General features: G+C 44.2%; 1 protein-coding gene across 3 annotated transcripts in view; it reads right to left on the bottom strand.

Annotated features, from left to right (window-relative positions):
- Positions 1 to 23010, bottom strand: part of Pop1 (POP1 homolog, ribonuclease P/MRP subunit) — a 31472-nt gene extending 8462 nt beyond the window's left edge. The window contains exons 1-13 of one of the 3 annotated variants that reach the window (XM_052747600.1): positions 22904 to 23010; positions 18171 to 18313; positions 15635 to 15802; positions 14475 to 14650; positions 12391 to 12639; positions 11491 to 11578; positions 10902 to 11089; positions 9015 to 9271; positions 8642 to 8735; positions 6145 to 6256; positions 5260 to 5379; positions 5006 to 5095; positions 1017 to 1132 (exon numbers count right to left, since the gene is read on the bottom strand). In XM_052747600.1, coding sequence (XP_052603560.1) covers positions 1017 to 1132; positions 5006 to 5095; positions 5260 to 5379; positions 6145 to 6256; positions 8642 to 8735; positions 9015 to 9271; positions 10902 to 11089; positions 11491 to 11578; positions 12391 to 12639; positions 14475 to 14650; positions 15635 to 15802; positions 18171 to 18312 — 1800 coding nt within the window. In that variant the 5' untranslated portion in view covers position 18313; positions 22904 to 23010. Of the gene's footprint in view, positions 1 to 1016; positions 1133 to 5005; positions 5096 to 5259; positions 5380 to 6144; positions 6257 to 8641; positions 8736 to 9014; positions 9272 to 10901; positions 11090 to 11490; positions 11579 to 12390; positions 12640 to 14474; positions 14651 to 15634; positions 15803 to 18170; positions 18314 to 22507; positions 22804 to 22903 lie in introns of those variants that run through there. The other 2 variants (XM_052747598.1, XM_052747599.1) reach the window with 2 other exon arrangements.

Here is a 23010-nt window from a genome sequence, read left to right as displayed (position 1 = left end):
TAATCCCTTTACTCCAGTTTCTGCACAATTCAGACCTCCACCAAGTCATGTGGTATATTTCTTACTTTCTCCACAATCAGCTATTTTACATACATGTGTTTCTTTTAAAGCTATCTGGCTATAGTCCTCTCCCCAGCTTTCCTCATGCACAACCTCAGTCTAACCTTCCCTCCGCACACTGCTAGTGAAATCCAGTCACGCCATAGCCAATCTTAAAACCAGTGAAACCCACATGGTCAGTCCAAATCTTCAGAATGCCTTGGGGCCTCCACACTCTAGCCTGTGTGTCCCTTCAGCATTCTCCCTTGTCCACTGTTAACTCCCAGCTCCTGCCCCACCCAGGGATTGTGAACAGGCTCAGGCCTGGGCCATTGTACATGTTGTTCTTACTTCTGACCCCCTTCCCCACTGCAGCCTTGACCCTGGCCCCAAGAAGTCTAGCTCCCATCTGAGAGTACATTCAAACATCAGCACCTTCACACAGGAAGCCAGCCTCAGTGTCCCAGGCATTCCTTAGGCTTCCTAACACCCTAGTCACCTTTCAGTATCTAACACAATTCTTGGCTCTGGTGGGAGCTCAATCATTGTGAACTTAAAGACAGACCATTTAAGAGGAACAAGAGCAAAGAAAACATATTTAAGCCACAAGGTTTTTCACTCCAGGAAAAGATCTTTTTCTAGAAATCATTCTTTAAAAAAAAATTTCAAAGTATCACAGTAAAGAATATATAAATAACAACCGGGCGGTGGTGGTGCACACCTTTAATCCCAGCACTTGGGAGGCAGAGGCAGGTGGATCTCGGTGAATTTGAGGCCAGCCTGGTCTACAGAGTGAGTTCCAGGTCAGCCAGGACTGTTACACAGAGAAACCCTGTCTGGGTGTGGGGGGGTGGGGGGTGTGAACATTTAAGTAAGTACATGGGACTCTGAAACATAAGATCACTTTGTAGGGTCTCTAAAACAGTGACTCTCCCCTTCATGCATGAGCTTACCAGTAATCCTGGCACATTAGTTACCTGATCCGAGATTTTATTCTCTGTGACACTCCTACAGATATCACGGTTCCAGATAAAGCTATGCGCACACTCCACAGGCACACCCTCCAGAAGCAGCTGTCTAACTTGCTCATTATCTAAGAGGGAAAAGGAACAGCCTTCAAACCACACTTTCATTCCACCAAACTCTAATGCTGCAGACTGTGGTGACAGGAAAGTATTTCACAGGCATTTACTGAACTAGAAGACAAAAAACCAAGTTATTCTTATAATTGGTTTCCTAGTCCATGAAATAACAAAAGCTAAGAAGCACTTTTCTTTGATATTTACTTTTGTGCAGACACACTGTTATAATACAATTGTAATACAATAAAATTATAATACAATTATAATATATAATACAAAATATAATTATATGTAATATAATTATATTTACATAATCCGATTTATATTATATATTTTTATAATTTATAATACAATTGCAAGCTGCCCCTTGAATTTAAGACAATGACACCTTCTGTGTTACCCTTTCCCTCGGCTCTCTGATAACTAACTTACTGGGCTAGTCGCTCCTGTCTGTAAAACACACCTCTCTACTCCTTTAGGGTGAGTGATGTTTGTGGACTGTACTGTCTCTTGAGCAAGCCACACTGAACTTACACTGACACAAGACACTTCCACACGCAGTCACTTAAACATGACAGAAAAAAGTCCTTCAACTCTAATTTTGTTAGACTGAAGAATTAAAAAACAATGGAGGTGGGTGGCTATTGTTCCAAAATACCGACACAGAAACTCACTGAAAAGCACATACCTGTGTGGGTCTGCTAGCTGGGAAAATAAGCTGGAAGTGACTAGGTAATGGCGTGACAGATTTCAGGGGAGAACAAAGTTGGAGACAATTAAATAGGTGAACAGGCCTGAGAAGCAAGCCGCAGAGAGCTGCACCAGCGTCTATAAATTGCTCTTCCTCGTGGAGACTGAGGAGTGAGGTCTAAGGTGCAGCGCTGAGTGCCAGGGAAGGCCACGCTGCCAGTGTAGGACCAGCAGTCCCATCCCCAAACAGTCCTGGCTGACCCAGAATGGAGCTCACCACAGGTCTGACAGGTGGAACTGAGGTATTCAGACTGAGTTGTAGACAAGAGGGAGAATTCTCAGGAACAAAGGCACAGGAAAGCACCAGCTCATCTTCAAACATTCTAGATGATGGACTAACAGGAATGCGCTACAAAGACGAAGGAGGAGGACTTGAGTGCATTTCACCAAGGGAAAGAGCCAATCTGAAAAGGCTACTCCCTGAATGAGTCCAATCACATGACATCTGGAATAGGCAAAACCACAGTGAAAAATGAGGGTTAGCAGGGAAGGAAGCTGCAGCCTTCAACTCACTGTATTAGGGACAGGCCAGCTTCTAGCTGAAATGTCTAGATTTTTCTTCCCAGAAGCGGAAACAGAGTTGTGTAAAATGACCCTAAACTGAGCTCCTCAAGTCCCCGGTTGCCCTGTGCTGTAAGAGTACCCACAAGCACTGGAAGTCACAGCTGCCCTGTGCTGTAGGAGTGTTCACAAGCACTGGAAGTCACAGCTGCCCTGTGCTATAAGAGTACCCACAAGCACTGGAAGTCACAGCTGCCCTGTGCTGTAAGTGTTCACAAGCACTGGAAGTCACAGCTGCCCTGTGCTGCAGGAGTGTTCACAAGCACTGGAAGTCACAGCTGCCCTGTGCTGTAGGAGTGTTCACAAGCACTGGAAGTCACAGCTGCCCTATGCTGTAAGAGTACCCACAAGCACTGGAAGTCACAGCTGCCCTGTGCTGTAGGAGTGTTCACAAGCACTGGAAGTCACAGCTGCCCTGTGCTGTAGGAGTGCTCACGAGCACTGGAAGTCACAGCTAGAACACATCATGAGCACTGGAAAAGGAAATGAAGACTGCCCACCTGCCAGTCTTAAGGCACCTAGACTCCTTCATGGCTTTGGTGGTATGGCAAGAACATACAGCCACAGAGTATTTCAAGAGACATCTTTAAAATGAGCCTACACATACAGTGTTGCTCAGTGCTTTCTTTCTTCCCTTTTGCTTTGGTTTGTTTGCTGCTAGCCAGTGAGTGCAGGGGAGCCAGAGTGCATGCTTACAACGCATACACTTGGCATATTCACTGCCACTGAGCCACACTCTTCTCTGGCAGGGACAAGTTTAAATAATCTATCCAAGCACATCACCAACTGCTACAGACAGTAAATAAAGTAGAACATACAGCACAAATGTGCTGTGAGGGTTTCTTTTCATTTTTCCAGTGCTGGGATTGAACCCAGGGCTGTGTGCTGTTAGGTAAGAACTCTATCACCGAGCTACACCTCCAGCCTCAGATGGTATTTTAGAATCTCACCTCAAAGGTCAGTAACTTACACAATACACTGCTCTGTTAATGAAGTTGAAAAGTGTTATAAAAACACGTTAATAATTAACTCTTAAGAGGCAAATGTTCGGGCAAACCTCTTCAAAGCATGAGAAGTCAGTCTCCTGGGAACCTTTTCCTTTAAAAGGTGCCCAAGACGCAGTTTATACAAGAAAATAAGGAGCTTGTTACCCAAAATAGGCAAACTCTTCTTTTCAGGCAGCAACATTTGAATTGATTTTGCTATTGTTGTTGTTCAAGTCAAAATAGGCAGAGAACAACTTCTGATACTGTCAGACTGCACTAGGTCAAGGAATTAGGTGTAAGCTGTCCTGATGCTGAGATCCTTCTAAGGACTGATCTTTTAATTGACCCAGTCCACCAAAGTACACCTCTACGCTTCGTTTTGACTTACCTTCCTAGACAAGATATACTGATATAATACTAATTCAACTAATTCATGTGAAAAGTGTACTTCTTGCCAGGCATTTTGACTCTTGCCTGCAATTGAAGCACTCAGCATGCTGAGGCAGGAATACTGACATGGTTCAAGGCCAGCCTGGGTTATATAACAAGTTCTAGGCCAGTCATAGCTACATAGCAAGTCTGTATCTCAAAACAAATAGGGACTGAATGAACTAGGGCCACTCACATACTAGGCAAGCATTCTACTGAGCTACATCCCCAACCCAAAAGTATACTTCTTTATGTAGCTCAACATCAAATAAAATATATCTCCAAAGGAATTACAGTACTTAAAACAGGTCCTAATGAACTCAGCACTCAGAGGCAGAGGCACACAGAGCTCCATGAGTTCAAGGCCAGCCTGCTCTACATAGGGAATTCCAGGCCAGCCAGGGGTACCCAGTGAGACCCTGTCTCAAAAAACAAAACAATAGCAAAAAAGAACAAACAAACAAACAAAAACCAAGCTGTAATGAAATCTACAACAAAGTCTAACACAATGAATTTTACAGTGGAAACTGAATCATATTTTTTATGACAGACTTTAATCTTCCTTTAACCAACGACTCATGTTAAACCTGTTAGAAAAGATGTTAGAAGTGCCCGTCCAAAAATGCACAGGGGTAGCCGGAGGGATGCGGAGTTCACCTGTGGCTCTGAGGTGATTAACAGCTCCATTCGTAATTCTCAAGAGACACTCCAGCTTCCACATTTCACTAGACCATACGCATTAAACCAGACAGCAGCAGCAACAAAGTCTTAGGCTCCAGTCACTAACTTACCTGTGTCTTCAAATCCTCTCAGGCACCTTTTATATGGAGCTCTGACAGGGCCTTTATTGGTCCCTAGTAAGCTATCTAACTACATGTAGAGAGGTTGAAAACAAAATTGTGAAGTTGTTATGACATATACTTAAGTGTTTTTCTCCCAAACTTCACAAGCTAGTTTACTCTCTTAATTAATGGTGTTCAAATGACAGTGAATCCAATGTGACGTCATCACAACTTCAGCAAATCCCAGATCAGTTTAAAACTTTGGCCAGCCCCAACCCACCTTCCCAGCCAAGTAGCTCTCTTGGGCCCCTCTACTCTGTCAAAACCATGTGGTCTGATACTTCAGCACCTGGGATGGCCTTGCCAGGATTCGAACCTGGATCATCTGTATGGTCAGACAGAGGCTTCCAAAGAGCACAAGACCAGCTGCCGGTGCACAGCCCTTCCTCACAGTTAAATTTTGAAGCTCCAGGCATTTGGGAGAATAAAGAGAGACACACTTTAGATACTGAAAACAGAGTCACACTTCAGCAGCCAGCTGTGTGGTTTACACTTCCCTAAAGAGCCATGTCCTCTGACATACACCTCATGGGACCTGAAGCTCAACAGGGAACATGGCAAGCGCGTTACCTTGGTATCTGTCCGGATGTGGCAAAGCTCTGGACCGCTGTGGGGGCAAATTGATTCTCGGATCCCTAACTGTCAATCCCAGAATAGTACCTGCAGGAATTTCCGCTGGTGATGATATCCCTTCAACAAAGCGGAAACAGAAGGGACACATAAAGAGCAAGCTCACAGAAAGGCTCACACAGGGCAGGCGATATGCATGGCTCGGGAGTAAAGGCACTCGCTGCTAAGTGTGACGATCTGAGACGAATCCCTGTGAGTACAAGAACTGACTTCCACACATTGTCCTCTGACCTCTACACACGAGCACACACACACACACACAAACAAATGTAATAAAAGTGTTTCTAAGTAAAAAAGTCACAATACATAGTAATACAATATTGTTTATATTTTGAAATCTTTCAGATTTTTCCAATCAAGCTATTTTCTTGGGGTGATTATTTTAAAATATGTATCACCTTTTCCTCACGAATATGCTTGGAAAATAAATTAACACTTGAAAAATAAAGTTTCTTGCAAAATAAAATTGAAAGGACATAAGTTATTATCTTACAACATGAACGCGTATGTCTCTCCATCAGCTATAAGCACACGAGGGGCAGTAAGGATAGACATTAGGTTAGTACCTGCTTGGTCACTTATTATAACTTCAAAGTGCTAGTTATTTAGAATACGAACAACCTTCTTATTTCATGAACGTGAGCGCAATGCTTTAATCTTGGACTCTGGGCTTCTTACCTGCTTCTCTAGCTGTATTACAACAAATAAAGGTGCGATAAAACCAAGACTACTCATAAGGGGCCAACTGCAAACTGCTCTCCTGACCCACCTCCCACTCCTCCCCTCCCTTCCTCCCCAGCACAACCAGATACTCCCTCTTTCTACCTCCCAACAACTGAAACACCGCTTCTTGTCTCTGATGAAGGAGAACGCCGTCAGAGCTCTTGCAAGTATCACTCCACCAGTGATGGGGTGTCTCCTCTGCATCCTCTTCTCCCTGGGAAACAAGAACTCCTCAGCAGGAAAATGATGAGCCAGGCCTAGTAACTGTGGTGAGTCAGTCCTAATAATTGCTACATTGTAACACGGTTGTAAGTATTTCTGGGCGTGAGAATGACACAAGGAGCTGGTAAAGATGCAGACTAAACACTAATTAGAGATTTCACATGTCCGGAAATACCGCCATGCTTTCCAAAGACACTAGTTAAGCACTGTCACACTCTTTCTTGTGCACACGTCCAACAAAGGCACTGGCCCTGTCCGACTCTCACCACCTTCACCTCTAATTTAAGCTATAAAATGCTCCTTTCTCAGCAAACCAGAGAAACCTCTCTTAGCAACACTGGCTCAGACGCAAAAACACAGGAGCAGAGTATCTCAAGTCTTCCAGAGTATTTCAAGTACTAGACGCATGACAGGACAGACGTGACAACCAAGAGCCATGACTTGTGCTCAAAGACTCCCCCGGACCCTAAAGTGGTAACCTGTAAGACACGTGCCACTCACCTCATAGAACACAGGGAGCAGAGCTAAGTGGTTTAGAGGACAGGCTCTAGAACCAAGCCTGAATTCAAATCTTTACTCCATAACTTATTAGCACATGGAAGACCTTCTCTGTAGGCCTGTGCTAAGGACCGGGCCTGCCTACCATCATGAATCGCAGTGGCCAACGAGAGACACAGATGTTACATAAACGCCAGAACTATATACTATATGTGTATCTTACTACTATACTAGTAAGCTGAGGAAATGTGCAGGGTGCTCGAGAACAACGGGGGTGAGTTAACTTGAGGGCACAAGGAAGGGTTTTAGAGGGAACACAGATGGGACGCGACAGGCTGGAACTGAAGAATGAGGAAATTTCAGCCCAACCAAGAGTAGCACAACAGAATGCTCAACGGGTAGAAAGAAAATAGGTATGCGTCAAGAGAATTGGAAGTGACACAATCTAGAACGTGAAAGGCCAGCATGGCTAAAAGGCAAAGGAGAGATTAAAAGTCCAAGATGACTGCCCGGCTGTGGTGGCACATGCCTTTAATCCCAGCACTTGGGAGGCAGAGCCAGTGAGTTCGAGCCCAGTCTGGTCTACAGAGCAAGATCCAGAACAGGCACCAAAACTACACAGAGAAACCCTGTCTTGAAAAACTAAAAGAAAAAAAAAAGTCCAAATGACACAGACCATACTACAGGATCTGAGTTCTACCTTCAATAAAGTGAGAAGCTACTTGAGACTTTCTTATCTCAACAAGCAGTGAATTAATTGGGCTTAGAACATAGCTCAGGGCTGAGTACGACTGACTGCTTGTCTAGCATGGACAGGGCCTGAATTCCATCTCCAAAAATAACAAAAATGAACAAAACAGTCAAAGATCACTGTCCATCCTGGGAAGGCAATCACACAGGAAAGTCCACTCCAGACTCTAGGCCAAGACAGCAGCAGAGGCTGAGAAGGCAAAGGAGACGGGGGGGGGGGGGGGGGGGGGGCGCACTGTCTAAAAGCTCACATTTGTCCAGCCTGATCACCACGTTTGCCCACGTCAACCTGAGAGGGTCAAGTGCTAAGTCAACTGACTGGAATGAAAAATAAACAAGATCTGAACCCAAAAGGAGACTCCTAATCACACTTCAGGCTCTAGACCAGCACTGTCTATAAGGCAGCCAGCCACAAGCTACAAGGAGCCGCCTAAATTGATGTTTAGTTAGTTAAAATTAAATAAAGGTACAAATTCAGTATCTCAGCCATTCAGTCACATTTTAAGTGTTCAATAGGGTCATGTGACTGGTGGCTACCAATCTTGAGAACACAAAGGAACATCATCCCTGCTTCTGATCTGAAGTGCTGAGTAGACACGTTTAGCTTTCCAAAAAATCTGTCATAAGCCAAACTAAAAGAAAACAAAAACTGAAGGAAAAAGAAAGAAGCAGAAGGAAAAAAACAAAACTGGCATACAATTTCAGAGATTTTTATGGAGGAGAGATTACCTTCTATAAGACCCACAAGAATAGTCTATAAATTAAAATTCAGTTGGCTAGCCAGGCATGGTGGTGTACGCCTTCAATCCCAGCACTCGGGAGGCAGAGGCAGGTTGATCTCTGTGAGTTTGAGGCCAACCTGGTCTACAAAGTGAGTTCCAGGACAAGTAGGGCTGTAACACAGAGAAACCATGTCTCGAAAAACAAAACAAAACAAAATAAGTCAATTGACTTTATCGTACCCACTGAGATTTAATCTTTTAGAAGTGAAAGATTAAAAAGAAAAAAAAATCTTTATTAACAAAAACAAGTTGGGAAATGCAGGTTTAAGGGACAACCCAACGGGTTATCAGATTGTATGTTCTGTTTCACAAATCTGATGGACTAGCAGACAGTCCTATTTACTCACTGTGTGTAGAGGAGCAGCCCTCAGTGCCGAGGTCAGGATGCAGTGGGAAAGAGGACCGATCAGCCGGAACCTGTTCATCTCCATTGTCAAATCACTGAGGAAACCATGAAACGGAAACTTCGATCACATATGATGTCTAGACCACCGGCAACAATGGGACAAGTCATAGCAGACATGGTAGCACACAGGACAGGTCAGCCAGGCATGATGTGCCTTTAGTCCCAGCACTCGGGAGGCAGAGGCAGGCAGATCTCTGAGTTCAGGACAGCCAGGGCTACACAGGGAAACTCTGTCTTGAAAACCAAAAGGAAAAAGGGGGAGTGAGGTCTTCACTGAAACTATCCCGGAGTGTCCCAGTGAACTCAGCTCCTACCTGATGACAATCCCCGTGGCAGCGGAGACCCAGGAACGTGGCTGGCACGGGTCTCTAGTACCATCACCAATCATTTTCTTAGTTCGTTTAGCACTTTCTCCATCATCTTTTCTTTTTCTTTTCTTGCCAATTTTGTCATCAGCTAGTTCAGGCTGGCTTTCTTCTTGGGCTGCTGTCAGGAGCGGCTCAGGAACACAGACACTTGAGTTGACGGGTTCTGAACACTGACACAATGCTTTCATTTCCTCCAGGACAGCCTAGGAAGTAGTTAAACACTGACTTTGAATCTTCGAAATTTAAACAGATGGCTGGAGAGGTGTCTCTCAGTGGTTAAGACCACCGACTGCTCTTGCAGAGGACCCAGGTTTAAGTCTCAGCACCTACACAGGGGCTAAGAACTGTCTGTTACTCCAGTTCCAGAAAATTAGACAGCCCCTGCTGGCCTCCATGGGCAACAGGCATACACATGGTGCATAGATATACATGCAAGCAAGCAAAACACCCACACACATAAAACAGCAATAAATATATCCTTAATAAATATTTCTAAGTTAAATGCAGTGTTACAAATTAAATTGGTGGAGGCAGGTGTGCTCATTGTGGTAATCGTTACATAATGTGTATATATTTATCAAATCATCATCTTCAAGGTAAATATATCCATTCTTTATTCAACAGTTTTGGATAAAAAGAACTTTTTTAAATAAAGAAGTATCAGTCAGGTATGATGGCACATGGCTTTAATCCCAGCACTTGGGAGACAGAACAGGCAGATCACTGTGAGTTTGAGGCCAGTTTGGTGTACACAGCAAATCCAGGCCAGCCAGGGCTACACAGACCCTGTCTCAAAAACAACAAAAGGAAGAAAGGATGGAAGAAAGGAAACAAATTTTAATTGATTCATTAAAAAAGTGTCATACCAAACTGTCAGCCAAACTTTTATACCACTGAAATTTCTAAATTATTGTCTTCCAATGGTAATTAAGAATGTAACAGTAATAGGAAGAAGCAAAGTGCTAGAGAGGCCCACAGAAATCCACAAAGATGCCCCCACAACAGACTGCTGGCAATGGTCGAGAGACAGCCCGAACTGACCTACTCTGGTGATGGGATGGCCAAACACCCTAATTGTCGTGCTAGAAACTCCATCTAATGACTGAGGGAACTGGATGCAGAGATCTACGGCCAGGCCCCAGGTGGAGCTCTGGGAGTCCAATTAGCGAGAAAGAGGAGGGTTTATATGAGCAAGAATTGTTGAGACCAAGGTTGGATAAAGCACAGGGACAAATAGCCAAACAAAAGGAAACACATGAACTATGAACCAATCAATGGCTGAGGGGCCCCCAACTGGATCAGGCCCTCTGAATGGGTGAGATAGTCGATTGGCATGATCTGTTTGGGAGGCATCCAGGCAGTGGGACCGGGTCCTGTGCTCATTGCATGCATGAGTTGGTTGTTTGAAACCTGGGGCTTATACGGGGTCGCTTGGCTCGGCCTGGGAGGAGGGGACTGGACCTGCCTGGACTGAGTCTACCAGGTTGATCTCAGTCCTCGGGGGAGGCTTTGCCCTGGATGAGGTGGGAATAGGGGGTAGGCTGGGGGGAAGGGGAGGGGGGCGGGAAGGGGGAGAACAAAGGAATCCGTGGATGATATGTAGAACTGAATTGCATTGTAAAATAAAATTAAATTAAATTAAAAAAAAAATGTAACAGCAAGCGGGTGAGATGGCTTGGGATTGCCACCAAGTCTGATGACATGAGCTTGATCCCTGGTACCCAGGCAGTGGAAGGAAGGAGCAGATTCCCACACGTTGTCCTCCGACCTCCCCGTGTGTACCCACCCACACACTGTACAATTACATAACTAGACTGCAACAGAATGACACACCAGTTGAAGAGTAGGATGAAGCCAGATCCACAGCTGCCTATCCTCAGAAGTATCCCCGGGGGTCTCCTTAGACTTCCAGATAAATGTAACAGGCCCAAGCATTTCTCTGGGATACTTATTTGCCCGGTAAAGCACGAGGCTCCCTTGCCGCTTCCCAGACAAGCAGTGAACTGCAGCAAAAGTCAGTCCTGGGACAAACACAAACAAAATACTGTGATTTCAAGTGCTCACACGCAGCATTATTTCCTGAGAGTCATACTATTAACCATTGTCTGTCTCCACGAGAGAAGAAACTTTAGCTCTTAAAAGAAAACCAGGCACATAGGAAGTTCTCAAAAAAGACTTGTTAAATGAATATTTATTGAGTTTCAAGCCATTGCTCCACAGAATAATGGCTCACTTTACACGTAAGAACAATATTAAAGATCTAACTATTAACTCAACCTTTCTTACATTAACATACTCACTGGGAATAAGAATATCTCACACATTTTCATATCAAAACTGTGAAATGCTCATAGTAGACATTCATCAACTAATTTATAAACACATGAAGATTAAAGCAGCATCCGGCTTTGGAGGAGATTACCTGTGTCTGTGCTACACATCTGAGAAAGTGCCTTCAGTAGTTCTTCCTCTTTGCCTTTCAACTCCAAACAACAGTAATATGATAAGTCCTGAACAAAGAAGAGACATAATTAAATATGTTATGATCTATTACATGGCTAAAACAAACAAAAAAAAAACGCTAGGAAGCCAATGCTATCTCAGAAAACCCGTTGAAGGACACAGGAGAGACGTCTCAGAGGTTAAAAGCATGCACAGCTCTTCAGAGGACTCAAGTTCAAGTCCCAGCACCCACTCTGGGTGGTTCACAACTGTGTAACTCCAGCTCCAGAAGGGATCTGATCTAACACTGCTGGCAGAAAGAAGAAAACCTGTTCTAAGACCAAACAAATCACCCAAAGCCAGCTTTTCACCAACTCAAAACTTACAGCCTGCCTGTTCCTATTATATTAGCAGATATTCTTAAGCAAAGCTGAGTCAAAAGTCAGGATGACCTGACTCCACGCTCAGTAGTTGTATGGTCCACGCTCAGTAGTTGTGGTCACGGGTGAGTTACCCAGACCTCGGTAACTTAGTCTCCTCATCTTCCTACCTCATGCTGTGGTTGTAAGGACTGAATGATGAGTGAACACCTGTAAAGCACTGGAAACAGGCTGGATACAGGCTGTTCTAGTCCAGTATTGACTAGTGTGAGACCCTGTCCCAAAAAAAAAGAATGGCACATATCCCTTATAGCCACAGATCTGACCAATAATTTGACAGATGTCTATCTCCCCCACTAATGCCGCTTCATCTCCAGCATACAGCAGCGTCCCCGGCTTCACTTGTAAGATGTGTAGCTTCACAGAAAAGACCTGATCACACCATGAACAACTCTAAAAGTGAGCACTGGGAAGGCGCTAAGTCCAGGAGCAAAGCTTACCTGCAGGAGGCAGAGATGCGTCATGGCGCGATAGCAGGCCCGGTGGCTCTTGGACGTGGGCCTCTCCCCAAGGCAGTAGCCCCACTTCTTCACCATGTGAAAGCGTTTGGCATGCCAGATGTGAGTCTCTAACCAGATGTTCTTCTTCTGTCTATGGTTAAATTCCAGCGTCCGGTTTATGTGACATCTTCGGGCTTTGTGGCATTTACTTTTTGAATGTTCTTTCTTCTGATGAGCAGCTTTCTCTGCCTACAGTTTAAAGAAAAAAGGCTGACCCTAGTTTGTAAGCACCTCAGAGCACGGTTGAACATCAGGAACTCAATCGACTAACTATGAAAAGATGGGGTGGAGACCTGACAGGCCACTTTGTTTAACTGGCTAGCTTGGAGTCTTCTCCCGAGTGATTAGAGACAGAGACAATGGGAAATGAAGATTTCAGGGCAGGAGAGCCTAGAAAAAGGAAGCAAAGTTCTAACACTCACTTCTGGGGCAAACCTCATCTTTATGAAAATACAATAAGATTTCAACACACAGGGCTGGAGAGATGGCTCAGTGGCTTACAGCATGCTATTCTTACAAAAGACCCAGGTTCAATTCCCAGCACCCACATGGTGGCTCACAACCATCCATAACTTCTGGTGTCCTTTTCTGATTGCCTGGGCACCAAGCTGTACATAATACACATACACACATGCAGGAAAACATTCATACACACAGAACAAAGTAAATAAATATAAAAAAATGTTCAACACAGTAACATAAAGCTTCATGTGGCTATTAGCAGAGAGCAAGATAAATCAAACACTAGCTTCTTGTTTTAACTTTCACTTAAGATTGGAAATACAGAAATGGGAACCCCAACTCACTCATTTCATTTAGGCGTGCTACATTTTGCTAAGAAACAGACCTCACATTCAATCTAGAAAGTACAAAATTCCTGGCTAGTTTTCACACTTAGTCTCTTCCGTTATTAAGCTAACATTCTTTAAAAACAAACTCTTTATAGTTTGTAAACCCCTTGAAAGATAAGGACTTCAGCCTGCTGACTTCTCACCCACAGCACAGTACCAACACATAGCAAGCATTTGATAAATTCATTTTGATGCATGGTAAAAACATGGGCAGCTTAACCAATTTTAGAGTAAAGCCCAAATATAATTAATTTGTATAAAAATTAAAACCAAGCTCAAGCTTTTCACTTTAAAAAAGCCAAACAGCACATGCTAAGCATTGATGCTACTTTTTTAACCTTTCAACTCTGAGCTGGCCATATTCTAAAAATACAGGATCCAAAATAAGTATCTGGTAAGAGAATCAGAATAATTTTTAAATTTTAGTGTGTGGTTTGTGTGTGTGTGTGTTCATACATACATGGCATGGTTATGGCTCACACACAGTGGTCAGAGGGCATCCTAAGGGAGTCAGTTTTTCTCTCCACCATGTGGATCCTGGGAATCAAACTCAGACTGTCAGTCTCAGCAGCAAGAGCCTTTACTGGATGAGCTATCTCACCGGCCCAAGAATCATTAACTAATTCCACACCACTCAGAAAAAGGATGTGTTCACTCAATCTGCTGGTCCTGAAATCCCAGCACTACAGAGGTAAGACAGGAAGATCAGTTTAAGGTCAGTTTAAGACCAGCCTGTGCTGTGTGAGACCCTATGTCAAAGAGAGAAAAAAGAAAGGAAGGAAGGACGGACGGACGAGAGAGGGGTTCCAGATGCTGTATTTTAAATACTTGTTTTGGGGTGGTATAGGGTCTCACTATGTTGTTCTGGATGGCCTAAAAAAATCACTAGGTAGACCAGGCTGGTCTCAAACTCACAGAGATCTGCTTGCCTCTGCTTCCTAAGCACTGGGATTAAAGGACTACTAAAAGCAGCTACCATATCTAACTACCTACCAAAGTAGCTAGAGAAGGTGGACAGGGCTAGACAATGATCAAACTAAAAATATCCAAGCAAAGAAAAAGAAGAAATGTCACAGTAGGTATGCTGACTTCCTTAAAATTGTTCCGTGTCAATACTTGCTAATACTTCCAGGAACTACTAACCTAAGTACTAACACTAAGTGAAATGCCTACCTCTTTTTTGGCCATCTCCTGTAACCGTCGAGGAAGGCGTTTGACATTGTGGCTCATGGCTCTTCGTCGCATGTGCCGTGGAAGAGTCTGGAAAACCAGTGAATTAGATGACTTCTGGGCCACAGCTTTTAACATAGCACTGATTTCAGCAGCTCGTGCCTGAGCAAACGTAGAGGCTGTGGGAGGAAATGGCAAGGTTACTAACAGCAAGTCCTGAAACAGCAGTTTCTGCTTGTGCTTATGTGCACATGACGCACAATGTGGGTATGTGGCTACGTGTGCCTGGACTCACACATGCAGAGACCAGAGGAAGACGTCTGTGTGTTCCTGTCACTCTCTGATTCATGCCCTTGAGATACAGCCTCCAGCTGAACCAGAAGCTCACTGGTTTGGCTGGACTGGCTGGCCAGAAAGCTCCCCGGGCCAACCATGCCCAGCTTTCCATATGGGCACTAGAGATTCAAACTCAGGTTCTGTGTTTACCCAGATAATGTTGTTAGCAATGAGCCACCTTCCTACCCACTAATCGTAACCGTTCCTAATCGCAACATTCACAAATGAAAAAAAAAAAAAAAAGGGACTTCAAGGGGGGGTTTTCCTTTATCATTTTCTACTTTTTCAAAATTTGTAATAATTATTATTGGTTTTCTTCATTGAAATACAGAATCAATCTCAAGCTTCTCTCTGTGTGTGCATCTCTTTTTCTGTAATCTGGGTGCTAGAGAAACAAGCAAATTCATCTAAGAAGGAATAGAGATATCAGGAAACACGTCTAAGCTGTGCTCAAGGAACACAGAGTGTAGGGTATAGTGGGGATGGAGGTAATGTGTCAGTGATGAAGCCGGGGCTGCCCACAGCCTGGAGGCCGGGCTTTAAATCTCGCTTTCCACAGGATGTGCAGAAGGCCATGCTAAAGAGTGTGCGGTACTCTCAGAGGGGGAGGGAAGTCAGGGAACAGCTTCCAAACAGATTTGAGATAACTCAGACAGAATCCGAAGGGGGGAGAAACACCAGCTTAAGGATGCAATGGTCAAAGTTCAGGCTAGAGGTGAGCAGTGGTTAGAACAGAGGAGAAAGAAGGGAGGCAGCCAGGCAGAGCAGCAGACAGCCATGCGTTGACACTAGAAACAAAGGAATCACTCTTCCTTACAAACACCTACCAGTGATGTATTTGGGGATCTCCTGAGACGTGCCCTCAGGGCCTGCTTTCCAGCCTCCTTTCTTCTTAAACATGGTTTTGGAGGAAGACTGCTCATTCACATCAGACTCAGGAAGCACGTGAGGGCTCATCTTGATTTGCCACTGCTGTGAGGCTCCAGAATGAAGATCTAGGACATTTTCAAAAACAAAATGAAAAGAAGTATGTCACCCACACCAGAGATAGGATTACAGTAGAGAATTAACTTGTTAACCCTACAACCACCCTATAATTTTTATTACTTGCGCGCACGCACACGCGCACACACACACACACACACACACACACACACACACACACACACACACACACACACACAAGCACAGGTTATGAGAATGAACTCAGGTCTCCAGGCTCACCTACCAAGTGTTTTTACCCTCTGAGCCATCTCACAGGTCCTACTATCTTTTTTTTAAGAAGAATCTTGGGTAGGAAGGTAACTTTCACAAGGACAAGCCCAAGTCACAGCACAACAGGTAGTCATGTCAGTGGGACACATTAGCAGGAACAACAGTGATCACACTGATGTGACATGTTAACAGGAACAGGGACATTTTCTCCTTTTGAGATTTCCAGTGTAACATGAATTATTAATCCAAGCCATATAATTGCTATGGTATAAACGTTTGCAAACAGGAGAGAGGTTAGTGGAGAATTTTACAGGGTTCCTGTTTATTCCACTGGAATGTGAATTATTAAGTCACTATAATCTTAAAACACATTAAAAGACTTGTCACTGTGAGATTAAAATGAGATAATATTTGGGAAGGGTGTATCACATGTCAAGGTCGTAGTCCTCTATTTCTACATCTAAATCTAGCACTTAAGAATTAAAGATAGGTGCTGGAGAAATGGTTCAGAGATTAAGAGCAATGACTGCTCTTCCAGAGGTCCTGAGTTCAATTCTCATCACCCACATGGGGGCTCACAACCATCTGTAGTGAGATCTGATGCCCTTTCCTGGTGTGCAGAAAAACATGAAAACAGAACACTACATACATAATAAATAAACAAATCTTACGAGCGAGAGCAAGAGAGAGAGAGAGAGAGAGAGAGAGAGAGAGAGAGAGAGAGAGAGAGAGAGAGAGAGAACTTAAATCTAACATTTACTTAATTGGGCCTAAAGCACGCTGTTCTTTAAGCCAGCTTTCCGAACTGTCGTCCTCTACTGCTGTCCCAGTGAGAACGTCTCCACCTACCATTTCAACAAGGGTCTGAAATGACCACATTGGTTAAATAGTGATACACCAACTATATATATTTCTCTGAGGAAACACAGAAGTATAACTTAAATCAAACACACAGATCTAAAAATGCACAATCGTACTACAGTAAGCATGTCTTACAAAGTCAAGTGAACCCTGAGTGAACAGCAAACCTCACTCCGATGAAAAGTATCTCTCCTCCTTCCCTCCCCTTTTCTCTTTTCTTCTCTTCCTATGTAAAACACACACACACACACACACACACACGTAATGAGTAGAAGAGAGAGCTTAATCTCATACAGATTGTAATTTTATGAATCATTATCACACAGACTCAAACATGGCACACAAGATCAGAGGACAACTTTCAAAAATCAGTTCTCGCCAGGCGGTGGTGGCGCACGCCTTTAATCCCAGCACTCGGGAGGCAGAGCCAGGCGGATCTCTGTGAGTTCGAGGCCAGCCTGGTCTCCAAAGCGAGTTCCAGGAAAGGCGCAAAGCTACACAGAGAAACCCTGTCTCGAAAAACCAAAAAAAAAAAAAAATCAGTTCTCTCCTTCCACCATGGGTTTAGGAAATGGAACCCAAGTGGTCAGGCTTGGACGGCCAGGGCATCTCCCACTGAGCACATGACCCAGTGAGCACATGACCCACTGAGTACTAACCCACTGGGTACTGACCCAGAGTTCTGACCCAATGAGTACTGACCCACTGAGCACCTTACCCACTAAGTACTGATCCACTGAGTACTGACCCACTAAGTACTGATCCACTGAGCACCTGACCCACTGAGTAGTGACCCACTAAGTACTGACCACTGAGTACTTATCCACTGAGCACATGACCCACTGAGCATCTTACCAGGCTGTAATTTTAAAGTCTAGAAACAATTCATACTGGTGGGTTCGATTGCCTTCCTTTCTTTTGCAAAACAAGAGAATGAGATTGAAAAGTGTTAAGCGACTCACGTGGGGTGACCCCACAGCTGAGGGTCAAACCCCAGACAGAGCTCTAGCGTCTCCACTCTCTGGCAATGGCTGAAGAGGAAAGCAGCTGGGGACTGACACTTGGGGCAGTTCCCTCTCTACACACCAGGGATCTAAGGGTTAACTGGGGTTACAGGAGAACTTTAACAAGGCAGATTGCAAGTACAAACTTTGATAACAAGAGTTTTCTGCATCTCTCTTTAAACCAATTTAAATCGTTTTACTTCTGAGATGACGTTTAGCAAACAAAACTGGCAAAAGCAATTTAACGGAAAATGAGGTGGAAAGAAGAGCGTGTGCATCTTACCTTGTTTTTGAGTTTGGGAAGGTCTCCCCGCTCCAAAATGATGCTTTCCACCTCTGTCGGACACAAAGCCAGAGGATAAAGTCACACTAGTGGGCTGGTTTCTCATTTTCTTAGCATGTTTTCTTTCTTTTGCATTAGACATTCTGGAAAGAAAATAATACACTTAAAAGAGGGAGCAAAAAACTCTCATTTCACAAATAATGAATTGCCAGGCATGGCTGCTCACATCAGCATTTGGGAGGCAGAGGCAGGATGCTCAAGAGTTCAAGGCCAGCCTTAGTTACACAGCACAAGGCCAGCCTGGGCTACATAAGACCCTATTTCAAAACACAACAAAAAGATTTAATTTTAAAATGGGCCAGCAAGATGACTCAGCAGGTGAGGTGCTTGCCCTGCGTTCAATCCGAGACCAGAACAGTGCAAAGAGAGAGCCTACTCCTGAGTTGTCCTCTGACAGCTACATGCCCACTGTGGCTTACCCCCAAGCCCCTACACAAATAAATAATAAATGTAGAAATAATAAATTTAATAAATACTTATATAACTCAAAATTTGATGACACCAAAATGTTACCATATTAATCTATTGCAGGCATTCCAAAAAAGAGAAATTTCAATGACGTCATGAATGGTACCCATTCCCAAAACTCATCTCAATAGAAAGAAGTACATCCTTTACACACATGAAGCAGAGGCCCTGGATCCCTCTCCATCATCCACCCTTATACACATGAAGCAGAGGACCGGATCCCTCTCCATCCTCCACCCTTGCACACATGAAGCAGAGGCCCCCATCCCTCTCCATCCTCCACCCTTGCACACATGAAGCAGAGGTCCCGGATCCCTCTCCATCCTCCACCCTTGCACACATGAAGCAGAGGCCCTGGATCCTTCTCTAATCTCTTGTGGACAAAGAAAAGCAGAGAAATAATGACCAGTACTGCAGTGATGGCGTGCCAATGATGGCATGCTCTACTGTGGAATAAAGGACACCTGGAATCCTTCAACTGAGGTGATGGAATTTAGTAGCAGTACTTGTCTAACTTCAGTGTGTGTTCCAACCCCTGCTTGGCCACTTACTGCCGAAGTATGAGCTTGGACTGTCTCCCTAAGCCTTAGATTCTCTCTGTAAAACAGAGCGAGTATTGGATAAAAATGCAGAAGGCAGAATGGTGTGGGGTTTGGTTTCTGTGTGTGTAACAGCAGCACTGGAGCTGGGCTTGTCCAATCTGGATTATCCATGTTCTTAAAAACTTTTTGCTGTTGAGGGGGTAGATTTGAAACAGGGTTCCTCTGTGTAATCCTAGCTAGCCTCGAATTTACAGAGATCCACTTAGGAAGCTTCCTGTAAGTGCCAGGATTAAAGACATGCACTACCACCACAATTCCCATCCAAAAAAAAAAAAAAAAGACATGCACTACCACCACAATTCCCATGCAAAAAAAAAAAGAAAGAAAGAAAAGAAAGAAGTACATTTCTTAGCCAGATGTAGTGCTGCTGTGTGCTTAGAAATCCAGCACTCAGAGCTAGAGGTGGGGGCTGGGCAGAAGAGGCCAACCTGAGCTACGCAGCATGTACCAGGCCAGCCAGAGCTTCACACAGCATGACTTTGTCTCAAAAAACAAACAACAGAAAAGTTTCTTGATGAAATTGTCCCAACTGGCATATTTTACATTGCCAAATAATTAAACTACATACAAATGCTAACAATATATAAAGTGACATGAGATAAGATCACTAAAATTAAATTACTTATAACATTTTATCTTGGTTCTTAGATGAACTAAGAGGCACCAGAATAAATTATAACTAAAACATTTGATTCCAAATTGAAGATAAATTACTGATATTTTCATTGAGACTACTGAGCCGAGGCTAGCTAGCTGTATCTTTAACGTACAAGAGCAACAGAATGATTTTGACTTCAAGTGAAAACACGTAAAGAATGACACTATCACAGAACCTGATGGATTTACTTAGTGGTTCCCAAATCTGGACCTCAACACCCTCTAATCAATTTGAAACACTTGTTTTCTGTTTTTGAAATAAACCCATAACATGGCTGACTAGAGATGTTACTTTTAACAAAACCCTATGCAATGTAACCTAAAGACCTGAAAGGTTATTTTAACAAAATATGCATTTCTGTATGTGTTTTTCCACACCTACACTAGATGACACTCAGAAATGGAGACTTTTGAACCTAGAGGACAGTCACATCAAAGGGACCAACACAGGCACGGGCCTAGCCCATAAAGCCGGAGACAGGCCCTGAAAGCCCTCACCCGCCCCCCATGCCACAGCCAGTCACTGTTTGGCTGGTGGAGGGAAGGGAGAAAAGGTACCCGGTAGGGACAGTGGAGCTAGGAAAACTCAGAAGAGAAGTTACCAGGCCTGCATTTCAATTCTGTAACATCAGAATTCACTTCTACCCACACACAGAATTCATGTAGACCACGGCAAAGACGAGTGTGCTATTCTTGTGCCTCCTCCAAGAGAAGGTAGCCAAGCCACTAGTGACTTAATTTTCCAAGCTGCTCAACATTCTGAGATTCAATCCAGGCTTGCTAGTTCCATTCACTATTCCTAAAACTCAAAACAATTGGAGACTGAGAGCACCCATAAAATATACTACACAGGGAAAGAATGTGCAATCTCAGGAAAAACCAGTAAGAACATCTGAGCTGTAATTTTTGTTCGGAAATCCACTGTGTGAACACAGGATTGAGAACTCAGCAGGACTATAGCACGAAGATGGGAAGAAGAGAAGAGAACCAAACAGGCAGTGGAGACCACGCAGGAAGCTCGTTTATTCCAGGATGAAGCCCCACACCAATGAAAAAGATCCCAATGTTCTTGAATAATAACATGCACATATAAATGAAGTATGACTATAAAGCATACATTAACAAGATAGGAACATCTATCCTAGTACTATTCCTTCTGACACAGCATGACCTCCCTAGAGACCAGCTTGAGATGGGGGTGGGGGGGCTATACATAGCCTCAGAGCTTCTTCAACTGTGGGTCACAACCCCATATGGGGTCATGTAGATGAATGTGGGGTGATAAAAAAAATCTAGCAAGAATAATTAAAAATCAAATGTGTAATGAATCTGAGGTGTTTCTGGCAATATTCAGCTGTGTTGTGCCATGTGTCTTCACTGCAGCCTCAGTTCAGCACACAGAACTCATGTGCTTAGACAATCCATGCTTACATACCATGCAACACCAGCAAATGCCGCCTGAGACATCTCAGCCAAGATTCCAGGCAAGTTATGAATCCAGGGTTTTTACCGTACATACATGTTTACCCTGTTAAGAAACAAATAAGGCGGGCAGTGGTGGCACACGCCTTTAATCCCAGCACTTGGGAGGCAGAGCCAGGCAGATCTCTGTGAGTTTGAGGCCAGCCTGGTCTAAAGAGAGATCCAGGACAGGCACCAAAACTACACAGACACCAAACAAACAAACAAACAAAAAACAAAAACAACCAAAGAAAAAACAAACAATGTTATAAAAACAGGTTTGGGCTGGAGAGATGGCTCAGAGGTTAAGAGCACTGACTGCTCTTCCAAAGGTCCTGAGTTCAATTCCCAGCACCAACATGGTGGCTCACAACCATCTGTAATGAGATCTGGCACCCTCTTCTGTGTACGTAATAAATAAATAAATCTTAAAAAAAAAAAAAAAATGCTTAGCCGGGCAGTGGTGGCGCACGCCTTTAATCCCAGCACTCGGGAGGCAGAGCCAGGTGGATCTCTGTGAGTTCGAGGCCAGCCTGGTCTACAGAGCGAGATCCAGGAAAGGCGCAAAGCTACACAGAGAAACCCTGTCTCGAAAAACCAAAAAAAAAAAAAAAAAAAAAAATGCTTAAGTTTTTCCTAAAAGGATTCTCATCATGTGCCAAATTAGTACAACTTTGGATTGTGTTATGTTGCATTGTTTAATTTCAAAAACTGCTGTTTGAGTTGCTAACTTGTTTGTTTTTAAATCATTAATTTGGTTTGGGATGATAGACTTTTCCAACAACTGGCCCTAATGATAGTTCTGCTTGTACTACATATTTAGGCAAAATGTCATCTCAGCACTGACTATTACAAAATTAAATAGATCAGCTCTGAAAAACATTTTACATGCTTTATGTTCTGCAGTATCAAATCGCCCAGACTCGTCTTTATGAAAAAATAAACAGGCACATCTACTTCAGAGAGTGCTAATTCGATTTTATCTTTAGTAAATGGTAAAATTACACCAAATACACTAAAGAATTGCTTTAAAATAAACTTCTATATGATATATTATCGCTAACTGATCTGTACATCTACTTTATATACCTGGGGTCGTGAATGGGAAATCGCTGAAGTCGTGAGCTAGAGGAAGAGCTTGAAACCAGTCCCCAGTCACGGAAGCATGGGATGAGGAGAGGCAGCCGACAACACACTACACCTCGGCTTGGTTCCCCCGAACGACCCACCCCGGTCCTTTAGGGAACCAGGAAATGGATGCAAGCGCATTCCCGGGGGCAGTGGGTTCTGCCTGGCCGGGCGAGCACCATCGTAAAGCTCGGGCGCAGCAGCCAGAGGCTCCGGGCTGGAAGAGGGCCCGCCCGGGCAGCATGGACCTCGGCATGAGAAGATGCCCCGAGCCGACCCCGCCACTGCGGGCGCGCGGCCCCACACGCGGCCCCCGCGCGCTGACGGACCCCGCCGGGCCCAAACCTCACCACCAACCTGCCAGACGCTCTGAGGGTCCTCCGGGTCAGAACGCTCCCACCGCAGCGGCTGAGAGAGCGAGCCGAGGACGCATGCGCCAACACCGCTGCTTCCTCCACGTGTCC

The sequence above is a fragment of the Peromyscus californicus genome, unplaced genomic scaffold (genome assembly GCF_007827085.1).
Source record: "Peromyscus californicus insignis strain IS unplaced genomic scaffold, ASM782708v3 Scaffold_20__1_contigs__length_68692818, whole genome shotgun sequence".
Lineage (NCBI taxonomy): Eukaryota > Metazoa > Chordata > Mammalia > Rodentia > Cricetidae > Peromyscus > Peromyscus californicus.
Note: the sequence above shows the minus strand (reverse complement) of the source record. Positions and strands in the feature narration are given on the sequence as shown.